The sequence below is a fragment of the Tigriopus californicus genome, chromosome 2, assembly GCF_007210705.1.
Source record: "Tigriopus californicus strain San Diego chromosome 2, Tcal_SD_v2.1, whole genome shotgun sequence".
NCBI classification, from domain to species: domain Eukaryota; kingdom Metazoa; phylum Arthropoda; class Copepoda; order Harpacticoida; family Harpacticidae; genus Tigriopus; species Tigriopus californicus.
This window is the reverse complement of record NC_081441.1, coordinates 13,864,019-13,879,735: the sequence shown is the minus strand read 5'-3', so window position 1 is coordinate 13,879,735 and position 15,717 is coordinate 13,864,019. Positions and strand designations below refer to the sequence as shown.

The window sequence follows — 15,717 nt, the reverse complement described above, 5'->3', positions numbered from 1 at the left end:
GATTTTCAGTATTTCATATTCTAGACATCTTGAAAACGCATTTAATCTTAAAAGGCAACTTACCCGTGTACGGATTGTATTGAACAGGATTCAAGTCAGCAAATGGTTCAAAGCTCTTGCTAGTCTTCAATTCCTCTTGTTCAGCATTGGACAAGAGTTGCGTGAGTTGTTTGTGAAGAGTTCTTAAGGAATGGATCTCCTTCAAGCGCCTTTTCACCTTGACAGCTTGTTCAGGCACATGAGGCGCTCCTTGCCACATATGAGGGGCATAATTGGACCAAAAGATGGAAATGAGCATCTGACAGGTATCGATCCACTTGTCACACAGATGGATTCCTTGATTTAGGGCCTCCTCTACCTGACTGTAGCTTGAGTGCCACAAATCCAACGAGGAACATTTGGACTGAATGAAACGAGTCAGAGCGTTGGCAATAATGTTCATGAGATGAACCATGCGTTGTTGCGGGTATATCCAATCATCCAAACGCCAAAGGTCATCGAGGCAATTGTAGCAAGTCTCGAGCACATCTTCCGCATCTGATCAATCTTAGTGTTGTTAGGATTTCCAAGGACGGGAAATGTTTATCCATTATATCTACCTTGAAGTTGCATGGTGCCGATCTTACTAAATTCATCCGACATAGGCTCCAATGCTTGCCAAAACTCCGTGGCCTTCTTCCTCTCTTCTTTCTTTTGGGCGGAGTTTGCCACATCTGCCCAATATTGGGTTTCGTCCATTGGCGTAAGAATTGAGGAAAGGGCGTCGAAAGAGTCCTCAGCATCCTCGCCTTTGTGACTGGCCGGGTCATGACGGCGAACGATGGATCCCAAACCCTTTTCCAACTCCGTGATTAGTCCCTGAATAAAGTTAGGGGTACAGTTATGCTGGGGATTTGAAGAATTGAATTCTGGCTTGGATGAGGAGTAATTGTGATCTCAGTCATCATTAATTGTGATTAATTCTAATTTTTGACGATCTAATAATGAATGATTTTAAAGAGTTTCGGTGATTTCATTATTTTCTTACCACCAGGTGCAAAAAGAGTGTCATGGGCCGTTAGGGCAGTCTTAGGCAGCCGGGACTAGTTTAAGCTGTTACGAGTTTTTTTTTTTGCTTTTTAGTACTACCATGGCCTGAGTCATAAATGTAACAGTTTTGAATCAAAACATAAGCTTTTGAAAATTTGTGCTTCAAGCATCATTTTCTCAAACTCATTAAATTCCAGAAATTGACATCTGAAGTGACTTGAGTTTTGCCATTTGAGATATTAGGAGTAAGAAACGATCAGGTCAGCTGATTTGCCGAATTTAAACTTAAAATGCAGGGTGGGCTAGTGATTTATATGTTTTGAATTAAATATGTGGCTAGGCGCCAATGTTTTGAATCAAAACTTTAACATTATTGATTCAAGCCATGGCAAGACTAAAAAAGCAGAGGAAACACGTGACTGCGCAAAGTAGTTTCAGCTAGCTGCCTCAGACTGACCAAAGGGTCAATGAAACTCTTTTTGCGCTTGCGGTAAGAAAATTATGGAATCACCAAAACCCTTTGAAACCATTCCTTATTGTCACTATTTACATTTGATCGAATAATTGAACCATCGCTGTATTCTCAGAACACAATCAGTACCTGAAGCTTGGGGTCAAATTCGTTGCTCCATTTAGCATCTTTCAAGAGAAGCGGCGAGTAGACCTTCTGAAGGGCGTGGTACAATGCTGAAACTGGCGATCCCAGCATCGACGATACCAGAACGTCTTTGTGCATATTTTCAGGAGTCACCACGTCAGGCTTACTTTTGAAAAACACAATCACCTAGGAATAGTGATAAAACATCATTATAACCTACGCCAAATCTACGAACATTGCATATGGAGTTGGCTTCTTGCGACTTTTTGAAAACGCATATGGCACGTTTTGCATTATTTTTGCAATTTTTTTAGCGTTTATGTTTTGTTAACTATTTTAGGATTCAGATTTTAAAGATGATAAGCTACAGGATGGTTCCAAATAAGTTCCAAAAAGCATTTCTGCCAAGACAATGAAAGGATTTGCGCCTTGTAAGTCTTTTTGAATAAAAATCGTCCAAAAACGAGTAGCAAAAAATAATAAAAAAAATCTCAGGCTCTGGAACCACTAAAGAATTTTTTTTTTCGATTTTAACCCAAGTCTTTCATGTCATTCTCCACAATACTCTTAACAGCCCTGGCACAGAGTTTGAGTCTGGTACACATGCGGAAGCAACAAAAAAGAGATCCAAATTAAGCGACACGCTCTAAACAAAAAAAAGGTGCATCGAAGCAACCGATTCTGCCGAAAGAGAATAATTGGCAAACGGTTTTACCTTGTTCTCGGTCAGTCCGACGTGGGCCTTATTATCCAAGTGAATCTTCGTTCCCCCATCATCCAGTTTCTCAATGTAACCGGATAGAATGAGGGAATTGCCATCATCCAAGAAATTGTTCAACTTGTCACTTTTCTCCAAACTTGTGATGCCAGGATCATTGTTGGGTAGGCGGTAATAATTTGCAATGGTGGACAACAAGTAGTCCTTACGCTCGTCAGATTGAGCCATGATTTCATGAATTGAATCAATTCAACAATCCGGCTCGAATTTACGAGTTACCAAACGTTGCCACTCATTTTTAGTGGAGGGGAGAGATATCTCTCTAAAGAATGTGTCCAATACACAGGTATGTGTTTGGCTAGTCTGTTTTGACGACGAGGTATTTTGATGTTGGAGAAAGCCGCCGCTAGAGAATGCGTTTCCTTTGCTTTTAAGAAACAAAACTCTTTTTGTTACATTATGTCGTTAGTTTCTCCGATTTAGGGGCATTTTAAAGGGCTTTGTGTTTGATGAACCTTTTACAACCACGTTAAGGAATATCATCCCCAGTAATATCGACTGATTTTCTTACTAACGCTTAACATTTTTACCGCATTTGGTCGCAATTTGAGTTCGTAAACCGCCCTAGCTTAAGAACAGGGTTGAGCTGATGTTTTGTTCTAAAACTGTCCAAGAATTATGCCCTTAACGGGTGAGCGCTAGCGTACTTTTTTTTTACGAAAATTGAGGGGCAGCAAATTGTACAGGGTGCATGAGCAAAATCTGAACATTCAGCAGAATTTTAATTTTCCGCTTTCAAGGATAGCTTAAGACCTAAGATTTCTTTTGTTGGAATGAATATAAAAGCGAACAAGGAGCCTGAATTGGCAAAGCATCATTTTTTTTATTGCTCCACGCCTGAAGGGAGCTTCCGTGTCAAGATAAAATCTTTCTGTCTTAGAAAGCGGGAAATTAGAATTCTACGGAGTGTTCGGATTTTGCTCCTGCACTCTGTACAATGCAAATGCCAGAGAAAGAAGACGCACTGATAATTCAAAGGCTTGTTTGCGCTAAAATGTAAGTCAAATCTCTACCGTCACTAACGTTGACCCTAAAATCTACACTTAGCTTAAGGATACTTTTGAGAAAAAAACCAGTATCAGCTTGAAATATTTCAAACTTCTTTGGTCTTTTTTGAATACCGTGCAATATCGAATTTTTTAAACTCCTCCAGGGTGAAAGCTCAGTTTTCCAGTTGCAGTTCCGGTGACGTAAATATCAATGAACCGTTTCAACATTTTGCAAGCCTACTGAACTAAATCTGGGTTAGGAAACTAACCTGCGCCCTGAGTGAAGTTTTGTTCTGAAAACGTCACGGTACCGGTAACGGTAACGCGTTACTTCATATCGGTACCGGTTCAAGCCCTGCCTATGAATATTATCAGGAGAGACAATTTTGGGTGCCTACTGTACTGTAACTTGTTTATTGGTAATTCAATTTCACCCAAGTTGCTCATGACAATTATGTGTGTGTGGGTGTGTGGGAGGGGGGGCGAATATGCTCTATCACAGACGAAGAAACATAAGAGAATTCGGATGGACTGGATACGCCAATTCCGCACAATGTGAATGAATGAACGATGATGAGTATTAAAAAGAGCCGGGAGCATCATGCGTCGTACTTTCAGGGAATAATGGAACAGCGCTCTGGAAGTTATCACCAAAAGCCCTCCCGGGGTATAAAGCTCGCCCAACGAAAGTTTAGATGGCTAACTGTGGTGTCGTGGTGGTGGTGGTGGATCTTCCCCGGTTGAACAAGGATCGGGGCTGGCTTTGTGAGCGATTTTGACGCGGGTGCGACGAGGACGGGGCGACACTCTCCTTGAAGAACGGCATCAGGAGGAGGACGTTCTCTTTGTCGGCTTTGGTGGCCAACGACGGATTGGTTTGAACCATAAGGTTCACGATCTTCCTGAGGTAGGTTTGCAGACGTTTCCGGCGATCCTCGACCACTTTGTCGGCCTTGTTGCCCACCGTCTTCTTGGGTGGGAAATCGAACGTCTCCACGAGGGGCTCTTTGGCCTTCAGATCCCGATGGAGGGTGTGGAATTCGCTGTAGCGACGGTATATGTTCCACTCATCGTTCTTGATCCTTAAATACACTTGGTACACGTGATGGGTCTTGCTACCCGACCCGGAGAGGAACACGGACGGGATCCAAATGTGAAGGAGCCCGCCGCGGGAAGTGGACCCAATGGAGGCCGTTTCACTGATCACACTGGCCACATCGTCGTTGCCGTGCTGACTCGGGTGGTTGGACTCGTCTAGAGGTAAGGGCCCTCTCAGATCAACGAGCTCCTCTCGCATGCGATGAATAAGGGCGTCTCGAGCTTGGAGACCTTTCTGCAAGTGCTCGTTAAACTCAATGAGCTCGCCGTGCATCTCAGCCACTTGAATGAGTTTCTTCTCGTACTCCGAGGCCTCAAAGTGATAGTCTATGTATTTGCTCTGGGCACCGCCAGACTCGGTCTCACCACTCCCGTGCGTCTGAAGTTGGGCCAAGGTCTCGTAGGCCTCGGGCCCATCTCGGAGTTTCTGCACGGCACCCACGTACTTCTTGAGTTGATGCTTGAGTAGGTCGTTCTCTCGGCTCAAGGTTTGAACGCGCACTTTGAACTTGTCCGAGGACTCTTGGGAGATTCGTTTGGACTCGGCCAACTCCTCCTTAAAGCTCAACACGGTCCCCGACTCATTAGCCAGGAGCTTCTTCAACGTCTGACATTGCACTTGGAGCTCTTCTTTGCGCTCCATCACCGACAATAAGGCGTTCTTCAGATCTTCGCGGGAAATGGCGGACTGATTATGCTGACTGGACTTGATGCTGGATGCGACGGTGGAAGGTGCTCCCTTGGGACACTTGGCCGTTTTCTTTAAGATACTAGCATTGGCATAATCCCCATCTTCACTCATGAATGACTTGATAGACATGGAATCCTCGGATTGGATCTCCTCCCCCGGCAGATCCGAATGACCGGGATTCACGGGAATGAGTCCGCCCACTTCGGAGTTCTTCATCGGGGTCAGTTTGCCTATGGCATCTTTCGAACTCCGATAGACCTGGATCTCGTCCTCGGTGGAGCCGTCATCCGCCGACCCATTCACTTCTGGCGTGCCCACCAATCGTATTGAGTCGTAACTCAACCGACTGGGCGATTCGTCCCACGTTTTCCGGGGCTTCACGCTCGTCCCGGGCTTTCGGCTGTCCGAGGTGTGCAAACTCTGAGTGCGGATCACATCCTCGTCAAAGGACACAATCTGGGCCGCCGCCTTCTTCTTCTTTCTCCTGGCCTTGGATTGCGGCCCTGAATGGTCGTCTTTAGCTGCCGTGGTGGCCAGTAATTCGGAATGTGATGTCGAGCCACTGCCTGCCAGAGGCAAGGCCGCATTCAAGCGATCATGATCGATGTTCATGGCGAACAGGATGGAACTCAGTCCCGCCGCCATTTGAGGCAACATGGCGGCTCGTTCCGGGTCCAAAATGAAGGCTCCCGGTCCATACCACGTCTTTAACTTGGATCCATCCGCCAGGATGTTCTGCACCCCCCGCTCAAAGGAATGTTCATTCAACGAGGCTCGAAGCCACGCCCGACATCGACCCAGGTCAGAATTGACGTGTTTGAGCAGGTAGAACCGCTCCAATTCCGAGCGACTCAATACGGCCTTGAGCAGAGGCCAGAACGAGGCCGAGGAAGCTGGATGGGCCTGGCCATGAGGACCACCGGCCAAGGCCGCGGGTAGCATTGACCCGCTGCTCCCGGCAGACTCGACGACTTTCCAGCCGTGCAGGAAGGTGCGCTCTAAGGCCAGACAGAGTTTCCGCACTATGCCTTGCTCGTCGTGTTCCTCGGTGGCCAGTTCCATGCGGGCTTGGGTGCCAAAGCGGACTTGACACGCCTTGACCGCCTCCAATAAGGCGGAGAGTAAGTCTTGACGGTGCTTCAGAGTCACAGGCTCGGACCCGACCATGTTCCTGGAGGGGTAGTCGAGACAGGGGAACGGGCAGGGCTCTTTTTAACTCATGGTCCACTCACTGACTGAGTGGATGGTGGGGATGCGAGATCGGGAGCGAGGTGATCCGCCTCCTCAAGCCTCTGACAGAATCACTTACGGTTACGAAGAAGGGGCCTTTTGTTGTGTATGTATGTACTACGTACGATGTATGTAATCAATCGTTTGTTGTGCGGCTGTTTGAGGACAAAGCGCTTGAGTTGAAAGAGTACTCACCGAGACCCATGAGCTGGGGGGGAGTTTCTTAGAATCCTATTGCTTATATTAATGTTGTTTTATGTTGATCTCGCATTAGTCATACAACCAGTTGTAGCAATATCAAAATATGGCTTTAGATTCAGACATCCATCGATTTGGAGACATGTTGGCCACCTTTGGTAGTTAAAACCATGGATTTTTATAAAGAAGTTTGGTTTTCAAGAAAATTGATTGTGATAGGTCAGACACTACGGTGTCGGTAAAAAGAAATATACTAGATAGTGAAAATGCTAATTAAAAAGCTCTGATTTCCTCACTTTTCGAAACAATCGTCATAAGTCCGCAAGTCCTAGGTGCTTTATACTGTAATGGATTTGAATTATTTGCTGAGCCAATTTGAGTACAACTGGCCAAGGTAAGATTTAAGTGAGACCTATAGTGCCCGTGACGTTTTTCAAAAAAAATATTTGTCTCAAGCAAAATGATGATTCCGCTGTGAGACAAAGATCCCACTCTCTTCCATTCTGGCGACCCAATAACGAATATTTACTGTTAAATTGGCTAAACTTTTTAAGGCAGCGATGCACGCCTAATTCTCAAAGTATGCCAAAATGTCAGTACCTTCTTTATAGAATCAGTGATTGAAACTGAAGCACACAACAAAAGTGGCTCAGCTGATCAGGTGGTTGCCAAACAAGTTGCCACAAGCGTTGAAAATAAATGCCCCCTATGCTTCTAGTTGCTTGGTTGGAGCCAATTTTCAACTAGAATTGACTATAACTATGTAACAAAATTGAGTTGGTTTAACCAAAGTGCTGGATTACAAAGTGCACCATCTAATGCAAGCACCATCAGGAAGATCTGCCATAGTTAAACTAAGACCCAGAAACTAAGACCCAAGACGTTGAACAAGAGTAAGTATTTGACCTATTGAGTGTTAGTGAGAACAACTTCATTGTAAAAAGTAACCTAAATTCTTTTGTTTGAATGGAGTCAATCATTATTTGAAGATGTTAACTTCAAACAATGCATGATTCTGATATTCTCAAGTCTATTGAATGATAATACTGACATAATGTTTGTCGAAGTTTCACGTGATTAAAAAGAACTCTGGCATTAAATAGAATGTGAAAGTTCACATCTTTTCTTAACAGAAATACTGAACCAATTGAATATTTGCTAAAGCTCCTATCTTTTCCTCATGCAAATGGACATGATTCTTGTGTAAAATACAATATTACAGCAATAAGATGCGGTGAAAAATTCAGGGTTATGTTTTGCAATTTCCACAAAGATTGAAGGATATTTTAATTGAAATTTGATGGCAAGCACTTGTTTGTTTGTTTGTTTGTTTGTTTGTTTGTTTGTTTGTTTGTTTATTTGGAGTCAGAAGACAGCTCTCTCGCTCGGCTTGCTTCTGATGATGGGTGTCCCAATTAAGAGATATTCCCGCTCCGTTGTGGCAAGCACTATTGTAGATTTATTTTCATATTCGGCATTTTATATCAGATATTTTTTTGGCTCACTAGATTCCATTTATTTAGGCGGCAAGTAATTTGTTGTTCAAACTCAATTATATTGGCGGTTATGTTTGTTGCTTTTGATAACAATAGTAACCTTGTTTGTTTGTTTGTTTGTTCGGAGTCAGAAGACAGCTAGCTCTCTCGCTCGGCTTGCTTCTGATGATGGGTGTCCCAATTAAGGGATATTCCCACTCCGTTGTCGCAAATAAACGTGCAACATTAATTTTTACCTCACCCTTGGGAATGATTGCAGGTTCGCCCATTTAAGCTGTTAAGGCAGCAACTTATGCTGTAATTTAAACAGCGCAAAGAAGCTTGGACTTGGCTCCCCTGGGATTGAAGCAGGATTCTCAAATTGGAAAGCAGTTGTCTACCAATATGGTACCCCAAGCAAGCCTAATAGTAACCTTAATTTGCAACCAATAAAATTTTTGTTGCTAACTATTGTTCTATTTTTGCTGTAGCACAAAGAGCATTGTGAATCAAGTATGTGGAATGGAATATATAAACCTCCTTACCAATTCCTCTGACATACATTTGGACCTTTTTTTGCCTAAAATGATGCAAACTGAACTTTTGAATGTAAGTATGTGTCTAGAACAAATTAATTTGATTTAATTTGAATATAGAATTCAAGCTGCCTATAATATGGATCAAATGCTTGTTGAAAGGTTTTTATTATAATTTACAGAACTCTTCTTGTGGTTTATAATTTGTTTGCCTTTGTTTACAATCAGCAGAATTGTCTTTGTCTCACTGAACAAGACTGATTTGGTCTGATATAATGGCGCCACTTTGTCATCCATGACTTTGGGTTTAACCATAGGAGAAGAAATTTAGAAGGGGAAAAATCGAGTTTTTTTTACTGGAGCTGAATTGATAGCTGGAACAGTGCACCTCCAGCCAATTGTTAGCAGTGTCTCTATCTACAATTATAAACCATACTTAATCAGCCATTCAACTCTCACCCATTTGCTCTGGAAACCAGCCTGCCTGGCTAGCTCACATTGCAATCTCTAGGGTTGGGCTAGTTGCGGTACCATACTGGTAGAGCATCCTCTTTCCCATGTGCAAGCCCTGGTTTGATTCCAAGCTAGGCAAGTTCAAGCTTCTTTATAGTATTCAAATTAGAGCATGAGTTGCTGCTTTTAAAGCATAAATGGGCAAACCTGGGGTCATTTCCAAGGGTGAGGCAATAAGTAATGTTAGCTGGTGCAACAAAGTTGGAATATCCCTCAATACGGACACCCAAAAATCAGATGACAGGCTGTGTGAGAGAGCTAACATCTGACTTTGAAACAAACAAACTCTCAAGGCCTTGCTTCTTCTATGGTTTAATCATAGAAGTTGCACTGTTCTAGTTGCCAATTCAGGTGCTGTACAAAAACACAACAAATTCGATTTTTACTCTTCATGCTTCTTCTTTTATTGTTTAACCAGCAGTAATGGTTCAAATGAAAATATTTTGAAAGCCAAAAGCCAAATTTGTGACTGAGCTTGTACTTTAGATAATGATTGACTGATGGGAAAAGGGCAAGTAGCAAGTAAGCACAGGCACCCAAATTCTACTTGCTTGCCCAAGTTCTAGAGCTTGGGCAAGCTTAAACCAAGAAGAGGCTTGCTACTAATTCAGGGGCCCTGGTGGTTAGGTCAGGAAAACCACAAGAAGGAAATTTATTGGCCCAAGTTAAAGTTAGATTGCCAGAAATAAACCACGCATTGAACCAAAGCCACTAGCTTGTCAATGTTGGTGCACATCACTGTGATTCCTTGGCCACACCATTTCCCTCTCAAGCGTTTGTGTACAAACCGACGTTAGGGCAAGAAGCATCTACTTGGGCAAGTTAAGCACTGGACTATTTGCTAAATATATTAGAAATCTTTTGAATAAGTGCAACCTGAAAGAAACTACTTAGCAATTGCAACTGGAGCATGGTCTGCTGGAGAAGTTTAAGTAATCAATACTGAAAACCACAGCAGTTCTCTCATTTTTGAGTTAGAACGTGCTCAACATCACTACGCTTCGCCTGGAAGGCAAGTAGTTCTCAAAGCATGTAACGCATGTAACATGTTGAGGCTTTAAGTTGTTAAGAGATCAAATGCTACTCTGCTTAGTGTAGAGTTTCACCAAAATCGAAAAGCCGAGGTGACCATATAAGAAAACATAAAAAATGTAAAAAAGCCAAGGAAGTTGTTGTCAGGATTAAATTTAAGATCTCGGGGTAGCATAAAGAGTGAGTTACAAATGCCTGAATGACTTGTTCCAACCAAGAATAATGCCCAATGCCACGAAAAATCTGGCCGTTTCATTTTGACATTTGAACTGTACAAGCACTGATGAAAAAATCAAACACGGGCTATGGCATTGATAGGCTGTGTCTTTTGAAGCGAATTGAAAACAATCGCCCATACAAACGTTGATTGTAGCTCGTGAGAAGTGTATAAATCTGGGGCTTATTGGTCTCATTTAGAATTGATAGCCTTGACACATACACCTTCATCACTCTCAATCATGACCTTTTACAACCGTAGAGAAGACTGGTCAGACATTTCTACTTCGAGCTCTCAGACCCGCTAATCTTGCATCATGGACCCCTTCTTTCCCAATGTTCAACGAGCCTTTCACGGGCCCTGAAAGCCATAAAATCTGTAAAGAATCGTTACATCAAACTATGGGACTCAATACCACCGGATCGCGTACCGGAAAACTCTAGTCCGTTTCTCTTCTATGACGAGGCCCAGCAGCACCTCTGAACCCTCTGAACTCCACGTCAGACAAGGAACGAACGACATAAGAGAAGAAGTAGTAGAGTAGCCAGGAACGAATCAGACTGACCGAGCAACTCTCTTTCTCTCTGTGTCTCTGAAGCATCATCACAGCCTATCAAATCGAGTCCAGTGTCCAGGAAAGTGCCCGTGTGTCCCGTGTGTATCGAAAGCGCGACCTCGCCCACCATGAAGACCCTCGTGCTCGTCCTGCTGAGCGTGGTGTGCCTCTCGGGTTTGAGCCAGGCCATCATGTTCCATCTGGAGCCGAACTCCCGAAAATGCCTCAAGGAGGAGATCCACAAGGGCGTGCTTGTCACCGGCGAATACGACATCACGGCTCAACCCGACCAAGTGGTGGACTTGATGGTCATCGATACCAAAGGCCAGCACTTTGTCAATCGTGAGAACACGGACAAGGGCAAGTTCGCCTTCACCACGGATGACTACGATGTCTTCGAGATCTGCTTCTTGTCCCGCATCCCGCCCAATCGCCGGGGTAACGTGCACGAGGTGTTGCTCCAGACCAAGCACGGCGTGGAGGCCAAGAACTACGAGGGATTGGGCGATGCGGCCAAATTGAAGCCCTTGGAGGTGGAGCTCAAACGCCTGGAGGACCTCAGCGAGAGCATCGTCCAGGATTTCGCCCACATGCGCCAACGGGAGGAGGAGATGCGCGATACCAACGAGAGCACCAATTCCCGTGTGCTCTACTTCTCCGTGTTCTCCATGTGCTGTCTGTTGGCCTTGGCCACGTGGCAGGTCTTGTACTTGCGCAAGTACTTCAAGTCCAAGAAGCTCATCGAGTGAAGGCCCAACACCACCTTGTGATATTGGCTCGTTTGATTGGATATGAGGCGAGGGATGGATGGACCAGGACCCGGAATGCCGAGTCCCGAGATGAAAGCAGCCTGTGAGGAATGCGTGTCAGCCACCAAGTTCTTGATTCATGTTTTTGCCCCGTTTTTTTTCTTCTTTTTTTACTTTATTATCGGGTCTTTTTGTCTCAATAATAATTGTTATAATAATAATCAATCCCAATCATACTGAAAGGCCATTATTCCAATCGGACCACCCGATTCGTCGGGTCGTGATCGCGGAAGAAGTCGTGAACCACGAGTTTCCCGTCGGAATCCCCGCTCATGATCCGCGACCCGTCCAGATGTACACCCCATATGAAACTACCGTAAGCGTGACCCGTGCGCAGGACTTGTAACAAACTTAGGGGACCCATCATGTTCTGTTTATCATAGATATGAAGCTCCCCGCGAGCGTCACCTACCACCAGGAACCTTTCGTCCACGGCTACGGCGGTGACGTTCTCCAAATCCGGGGTGAAAAACGTTTGGGTGGCCCAGAGCTCATCCTGCCATGAGTATCGCGACACCCGACCTCGCTCGTAGCCCATGAACACTTCATCCGGATGACACGAGGTCAGACAGAGGGCGTAAGAGCGGGCCGGGTTGTCCGGGCAATCCACAAAGGTCGAGGTCCGTCGGACTCGATCGTAGACCAGAAAGCCTTTCCGACTCGTGGCCACGATCCGCCGGGCATTGCACTCCAACAGTCTCTCCGTTTCCCGGGTGTTGTATTCCCGGTGGCCTTCGTACTGGACGAGTAGTTCGAAGGTGGAGAGCCCTTGGGCACCCAGGGCGGCTCGATAGAGGCGCCCTCGGAGTCCCACACAGAACACTTCCGGGCCCAAGACTTTGAGATCGGCGATGAAATCGCTCACGGAGCGCACGCCTCCTATGAGCGAGCCCGTGAGCAAGTTCTTTAGATGAACCGTGCCGTCATCGTGACCGCAGACCAACGACTGTCCTGAGGCACTGAAGCAGACACACCGCGAGGTTTGGCCGTCGAGGGACAGGCCGGAATGGGTTTGGGCGAGGGAGAGGGTGCGCATGTCCCAGACTTGGATTTGATCCAGGACACTGCAAGTCATGAGGCACTCATCCAGATCCCAGACCATGTCGTAGACCTGAAAAAGGGAGATAGTGGACCCCTAGATATGGTTCATATTTGTTGTATGAAATGATGAACCGTGCACAATTTTTTTGCGGACATTTTAACCAAGAATGAGGATATCATCAGCAGTAATATATGATAGCTAGAGGTGCCTTTTTTTATTATACGAGTAGAAAATATGAGCAAGCGTTTCAGTTATATCAGTTATGTTGAGTTTAAAAGGTATTTTTCTGAGACTTTCGGTACAGCAAGGCTCTACTTTCAGGTCCGATTGATCATGAAGGCATGAAAAAACGGGGGGAAAATGAGACCAAAATAAGTAAATTCATTATGACCTTGGCTCTTACCTTATTTTGCAAATTTTGTGCCAATATTCGGAGTTGCTTTTGTCATTAGCCAATTCTGCTGATAGGATATAAGAGGCAAATATATGAAGTAAAATATATTTGACGGATTCAACACTAGTCCATGTAGAGTTGAAGACTATAAAAGTTTTGTCAAACTTTTTGATCGATCTTACTTGCATCATTTCTCGAATCCTCCTATTCCATTTGCCAATTTATTTGCCGCTTTTGGTTTTAATTACCAAATTATTTGTCATTTTGGGGGCTATTGGCCAATCTATTTGCGATTTTTGCGGCTTAAAAGGGCTATTGTGTTTGCCAGAAATAAGCATATCCCTGTTAACACTTTATTTCCTATTACATTCTCATTTTGATTACTCACGATCAGTCTTGTTCAAGGAAACACAAACACGGCATTCAGAACCGGCGGAACGAAAAATTGGAGAAATATATCTTTGAATAATGACACATAATATGACACATGCATTTAGCATCCCTGAGATAATTTACCATAAAACTAAACCCTCTATTACGAAAAGTATGCTCATCGTTGATCCAATAGCAGGATTTAAATCAGACTTGGACAAGTTTTTGACTAAAATTCCGGATCAACCTTATATTCAAGGATTAGCCAGATCTAATTCTAATTCGTTGGTCGATCAAATACTATATATAAATAAAAGTCAAGTAAAATCAATAATCTTCTCGTCTTGAACTGCTGGGATTCCAATCCCGGTAGCGGTAAGGAAGTCCGCAAAAGAAAAAAAAATCTTGGCGTTTGATTTGAAAAACAAATAATTTAGTAAATTGACATCGTATCATGATAGCCACACTCTTACCATATCCATTCTTCCAGATATTATTTTCAATTCAGTCATCCATACTCAATTATTCATATCTCACCCCGGTGAAATTGACTGCGGCTGACCAAGTTTCGGACACCTCAATTCGCTGACCCTGAGGGTCAATAATGGGACATTCGATCACAGTCACTTGTGGATGGGAGCCTCGATAGCCTTGTCGGTGTAATTCGTGCAAACTTCGAGCGTAAGCATGAAACGGAGGAGAGCGGGGCGGGGCATGTACCTGAAGAGTGACCTCCAAAGACGGTCGGCTACGAATCAACCCGCGCCATAGGGCTGGGTAGAGGCAGGAAGACGTGCGGATGAGGTGGAGCCAATAACGGCACACCTGCTCACACCGGACCAAAGATTGGATGTCGAGGAATGATAAAATGCGCTCCTGCAGCTCCGGAGGTAACCCGTGATTGAAGGTCATGCTCGATGAAACTGAGCCGGGATTTGACACTTTTGTTTTGCATCCATTCAGGGCATTGCTGTTGTTGTGTTTATTGTTGTTGTCACCCGGTTTCCTTTAGTTGATTTGAAATCCGGCATATTTTACTTTCTTGAGACAAACTAATTAATGCGGCGGAGAGAGTAAATTAACATGATTAGTTGGAAGGAGAGAATCAAACATTGGGTATTATTAGAAAAATTAAGAGATTGTCTGGATGCAAATGAAACTTGTACCAAAATTCGATGGTGTGAACATTAGTCCAACATAACCAGTGATAGAGCATATTTTAAGTGGATTGTTTCTTCCTTTGGTGCAACGTATTCAAGGCTGAATCATTGATTGATCCGTCATCCAAGACCACATCTGTTCCTCTTCTTCATGATCATCCGCTCTAGCCTTTTTAATTAAGCGACACAGTCTTGAACAGCTGATCAGTCTGCACTCACAATGATTGAGCTGTCTGTCATGGGCTAAATGTTAAACGCTAAATGACACACAAAACAGTTTAAGATCATTTTTTTGGACTTGGCTGTTAGAAGCATGATACAAAGTCAAGTCAAGCTACAAGTCAAGCCACTTTCGCGGACTCATTGCCCTCCCCCTCGTTGCAATAATAGACCTAAAATATATATTTGGGGCATAAGCAAAACAACACTTGTAAGTCAAAATTTTGGAAGGAGAAATTTACTATTGGGACATTGAATCCTCCTCAAATTGTGAAAGCGCACATATAATTTCGAGGCTCAATAGTTCGTTGCTAAAGCACTAAATTAGAGTTTCATTTAGAGTTTACTCAGTACAGGATTGGTTCATGTAGTATCGCATTTGAATAAACTGTCACAGTTTTACTCATTAACATGCATAAAAAGTACTTTTGCCCCAAAAAGCTATTTCCCGACTTATCTTTATTATCGTAGAATTTTCTTTTTTCACAAGATACTTTTTAAAACCTTTTGAAATGTGTTTTGTCTAATATTGAGATCTACTTTTTAGGGCATTAGTAACGAAATTACAGTAATTCGTTCCTTTTCTCGAAGAAGGAACTGTAATTGCATTATGTTTTAAAATTGTATAATTGTAATTACCCAAAATCTACAAGAATTACACGTTACTCGTTCCTTTTTCAGCTTCCAGAATGGCCTGTAATTTTTCGTCTATCTCGTGACAGCTGAAGAACCTTAAAGCTCAACAGAAAGGTGAGTGGAAGGTGAGGCCAGAGTGAACAAT

General features: G+C 43.8%; 4 protein-coding genes across 4 annotated transcripts in view; 1 reads left to right on the top strand and 3 right to left on the bottom strand.

Annotated features, from left to right (window-relative positions):
* LOC131892763 (cytoplasmic dynein 2 heavy chain 1-like) overlaps window positions 1–2,665 on the bottom strand; it is a 15,500-nt gene extending 12,835 nt beyond the window's left edge. Inside the window, 4 exon segments of the mRNA XM_059242605.1 lie at window positions 64–537; window positions 600–858; window positions 1,631–1,813; window positions 2,343–2,665. Of these exon segments, the coding sequence (XP_059098588.1) occupies window positions 64–537; window positions 600–858; window positions 1,631–1,813; window positions 2,343–2,573 (1,147 nt within the window). The 5' untranslated portion in view covers window positions 2,574–2,665.
* A 1,122-nt stretch (window positions 2,666–3,787) lies between these two features.
* LOC131893301 (sorting nexin-29-like) lies at window positions 3,788–6,546 on the bottom strand. Its single transcript, XM_059243292.1, has one exon. The coding sequence runs from the start codon at window positions 6,348–6,350 to the stop codon at window positions 4,086–4,088; it is 2,265 nt and encodes a 754-aa protein (XP_059099275.1). The 5' UTR covers window positions 6,351–6,546; the 3' UTR covers window positions 3,788–4,085.
* A 4,522-nt stretch (window positions 6,547–11,068) lies between these two features.
* On the top strand, window positions 11,069–11,925 carry LOC131877110 (transmembrane emp24 domain-containing protein bai-like). Its single transcript, XM_059222686.1, has one exon. It carries the CDS (start codon window positions 11,069–11,071, stop codon window positions 11,687–11,689), a length of 621 nt encoding a protein of 206 aa, XP_059078669.1. The 3' UTR covers window positions 11,690–11,925.
* Window positions 11,769–14,912, bottom strand: LOC131877108 (F-box and WD repeat domain-containing 11-A-like). The gene is made up of 3 exons (XM_059222684.1): window positions 14,724–14,912; window positions 14,095–14,609; window positions 11,769–12,860 (listed from the first exon to the last, which is right to left on the bottom strand). Exons 2-3 carry the CDS (start codon window positions 14,467–14,469, stop codon window positions 11,937–11,939), a joined length of 1,299 nt encoding a protein of 432 aa, XP_059078667.1. The 5' UTR covers window positions 14,470–14,609; window positions 14,724–14,912; the 3' UTR covers window positions 11,769–11,936.
* Window positions 14,913–15,717: the final 805 nt, after the last annotated feature.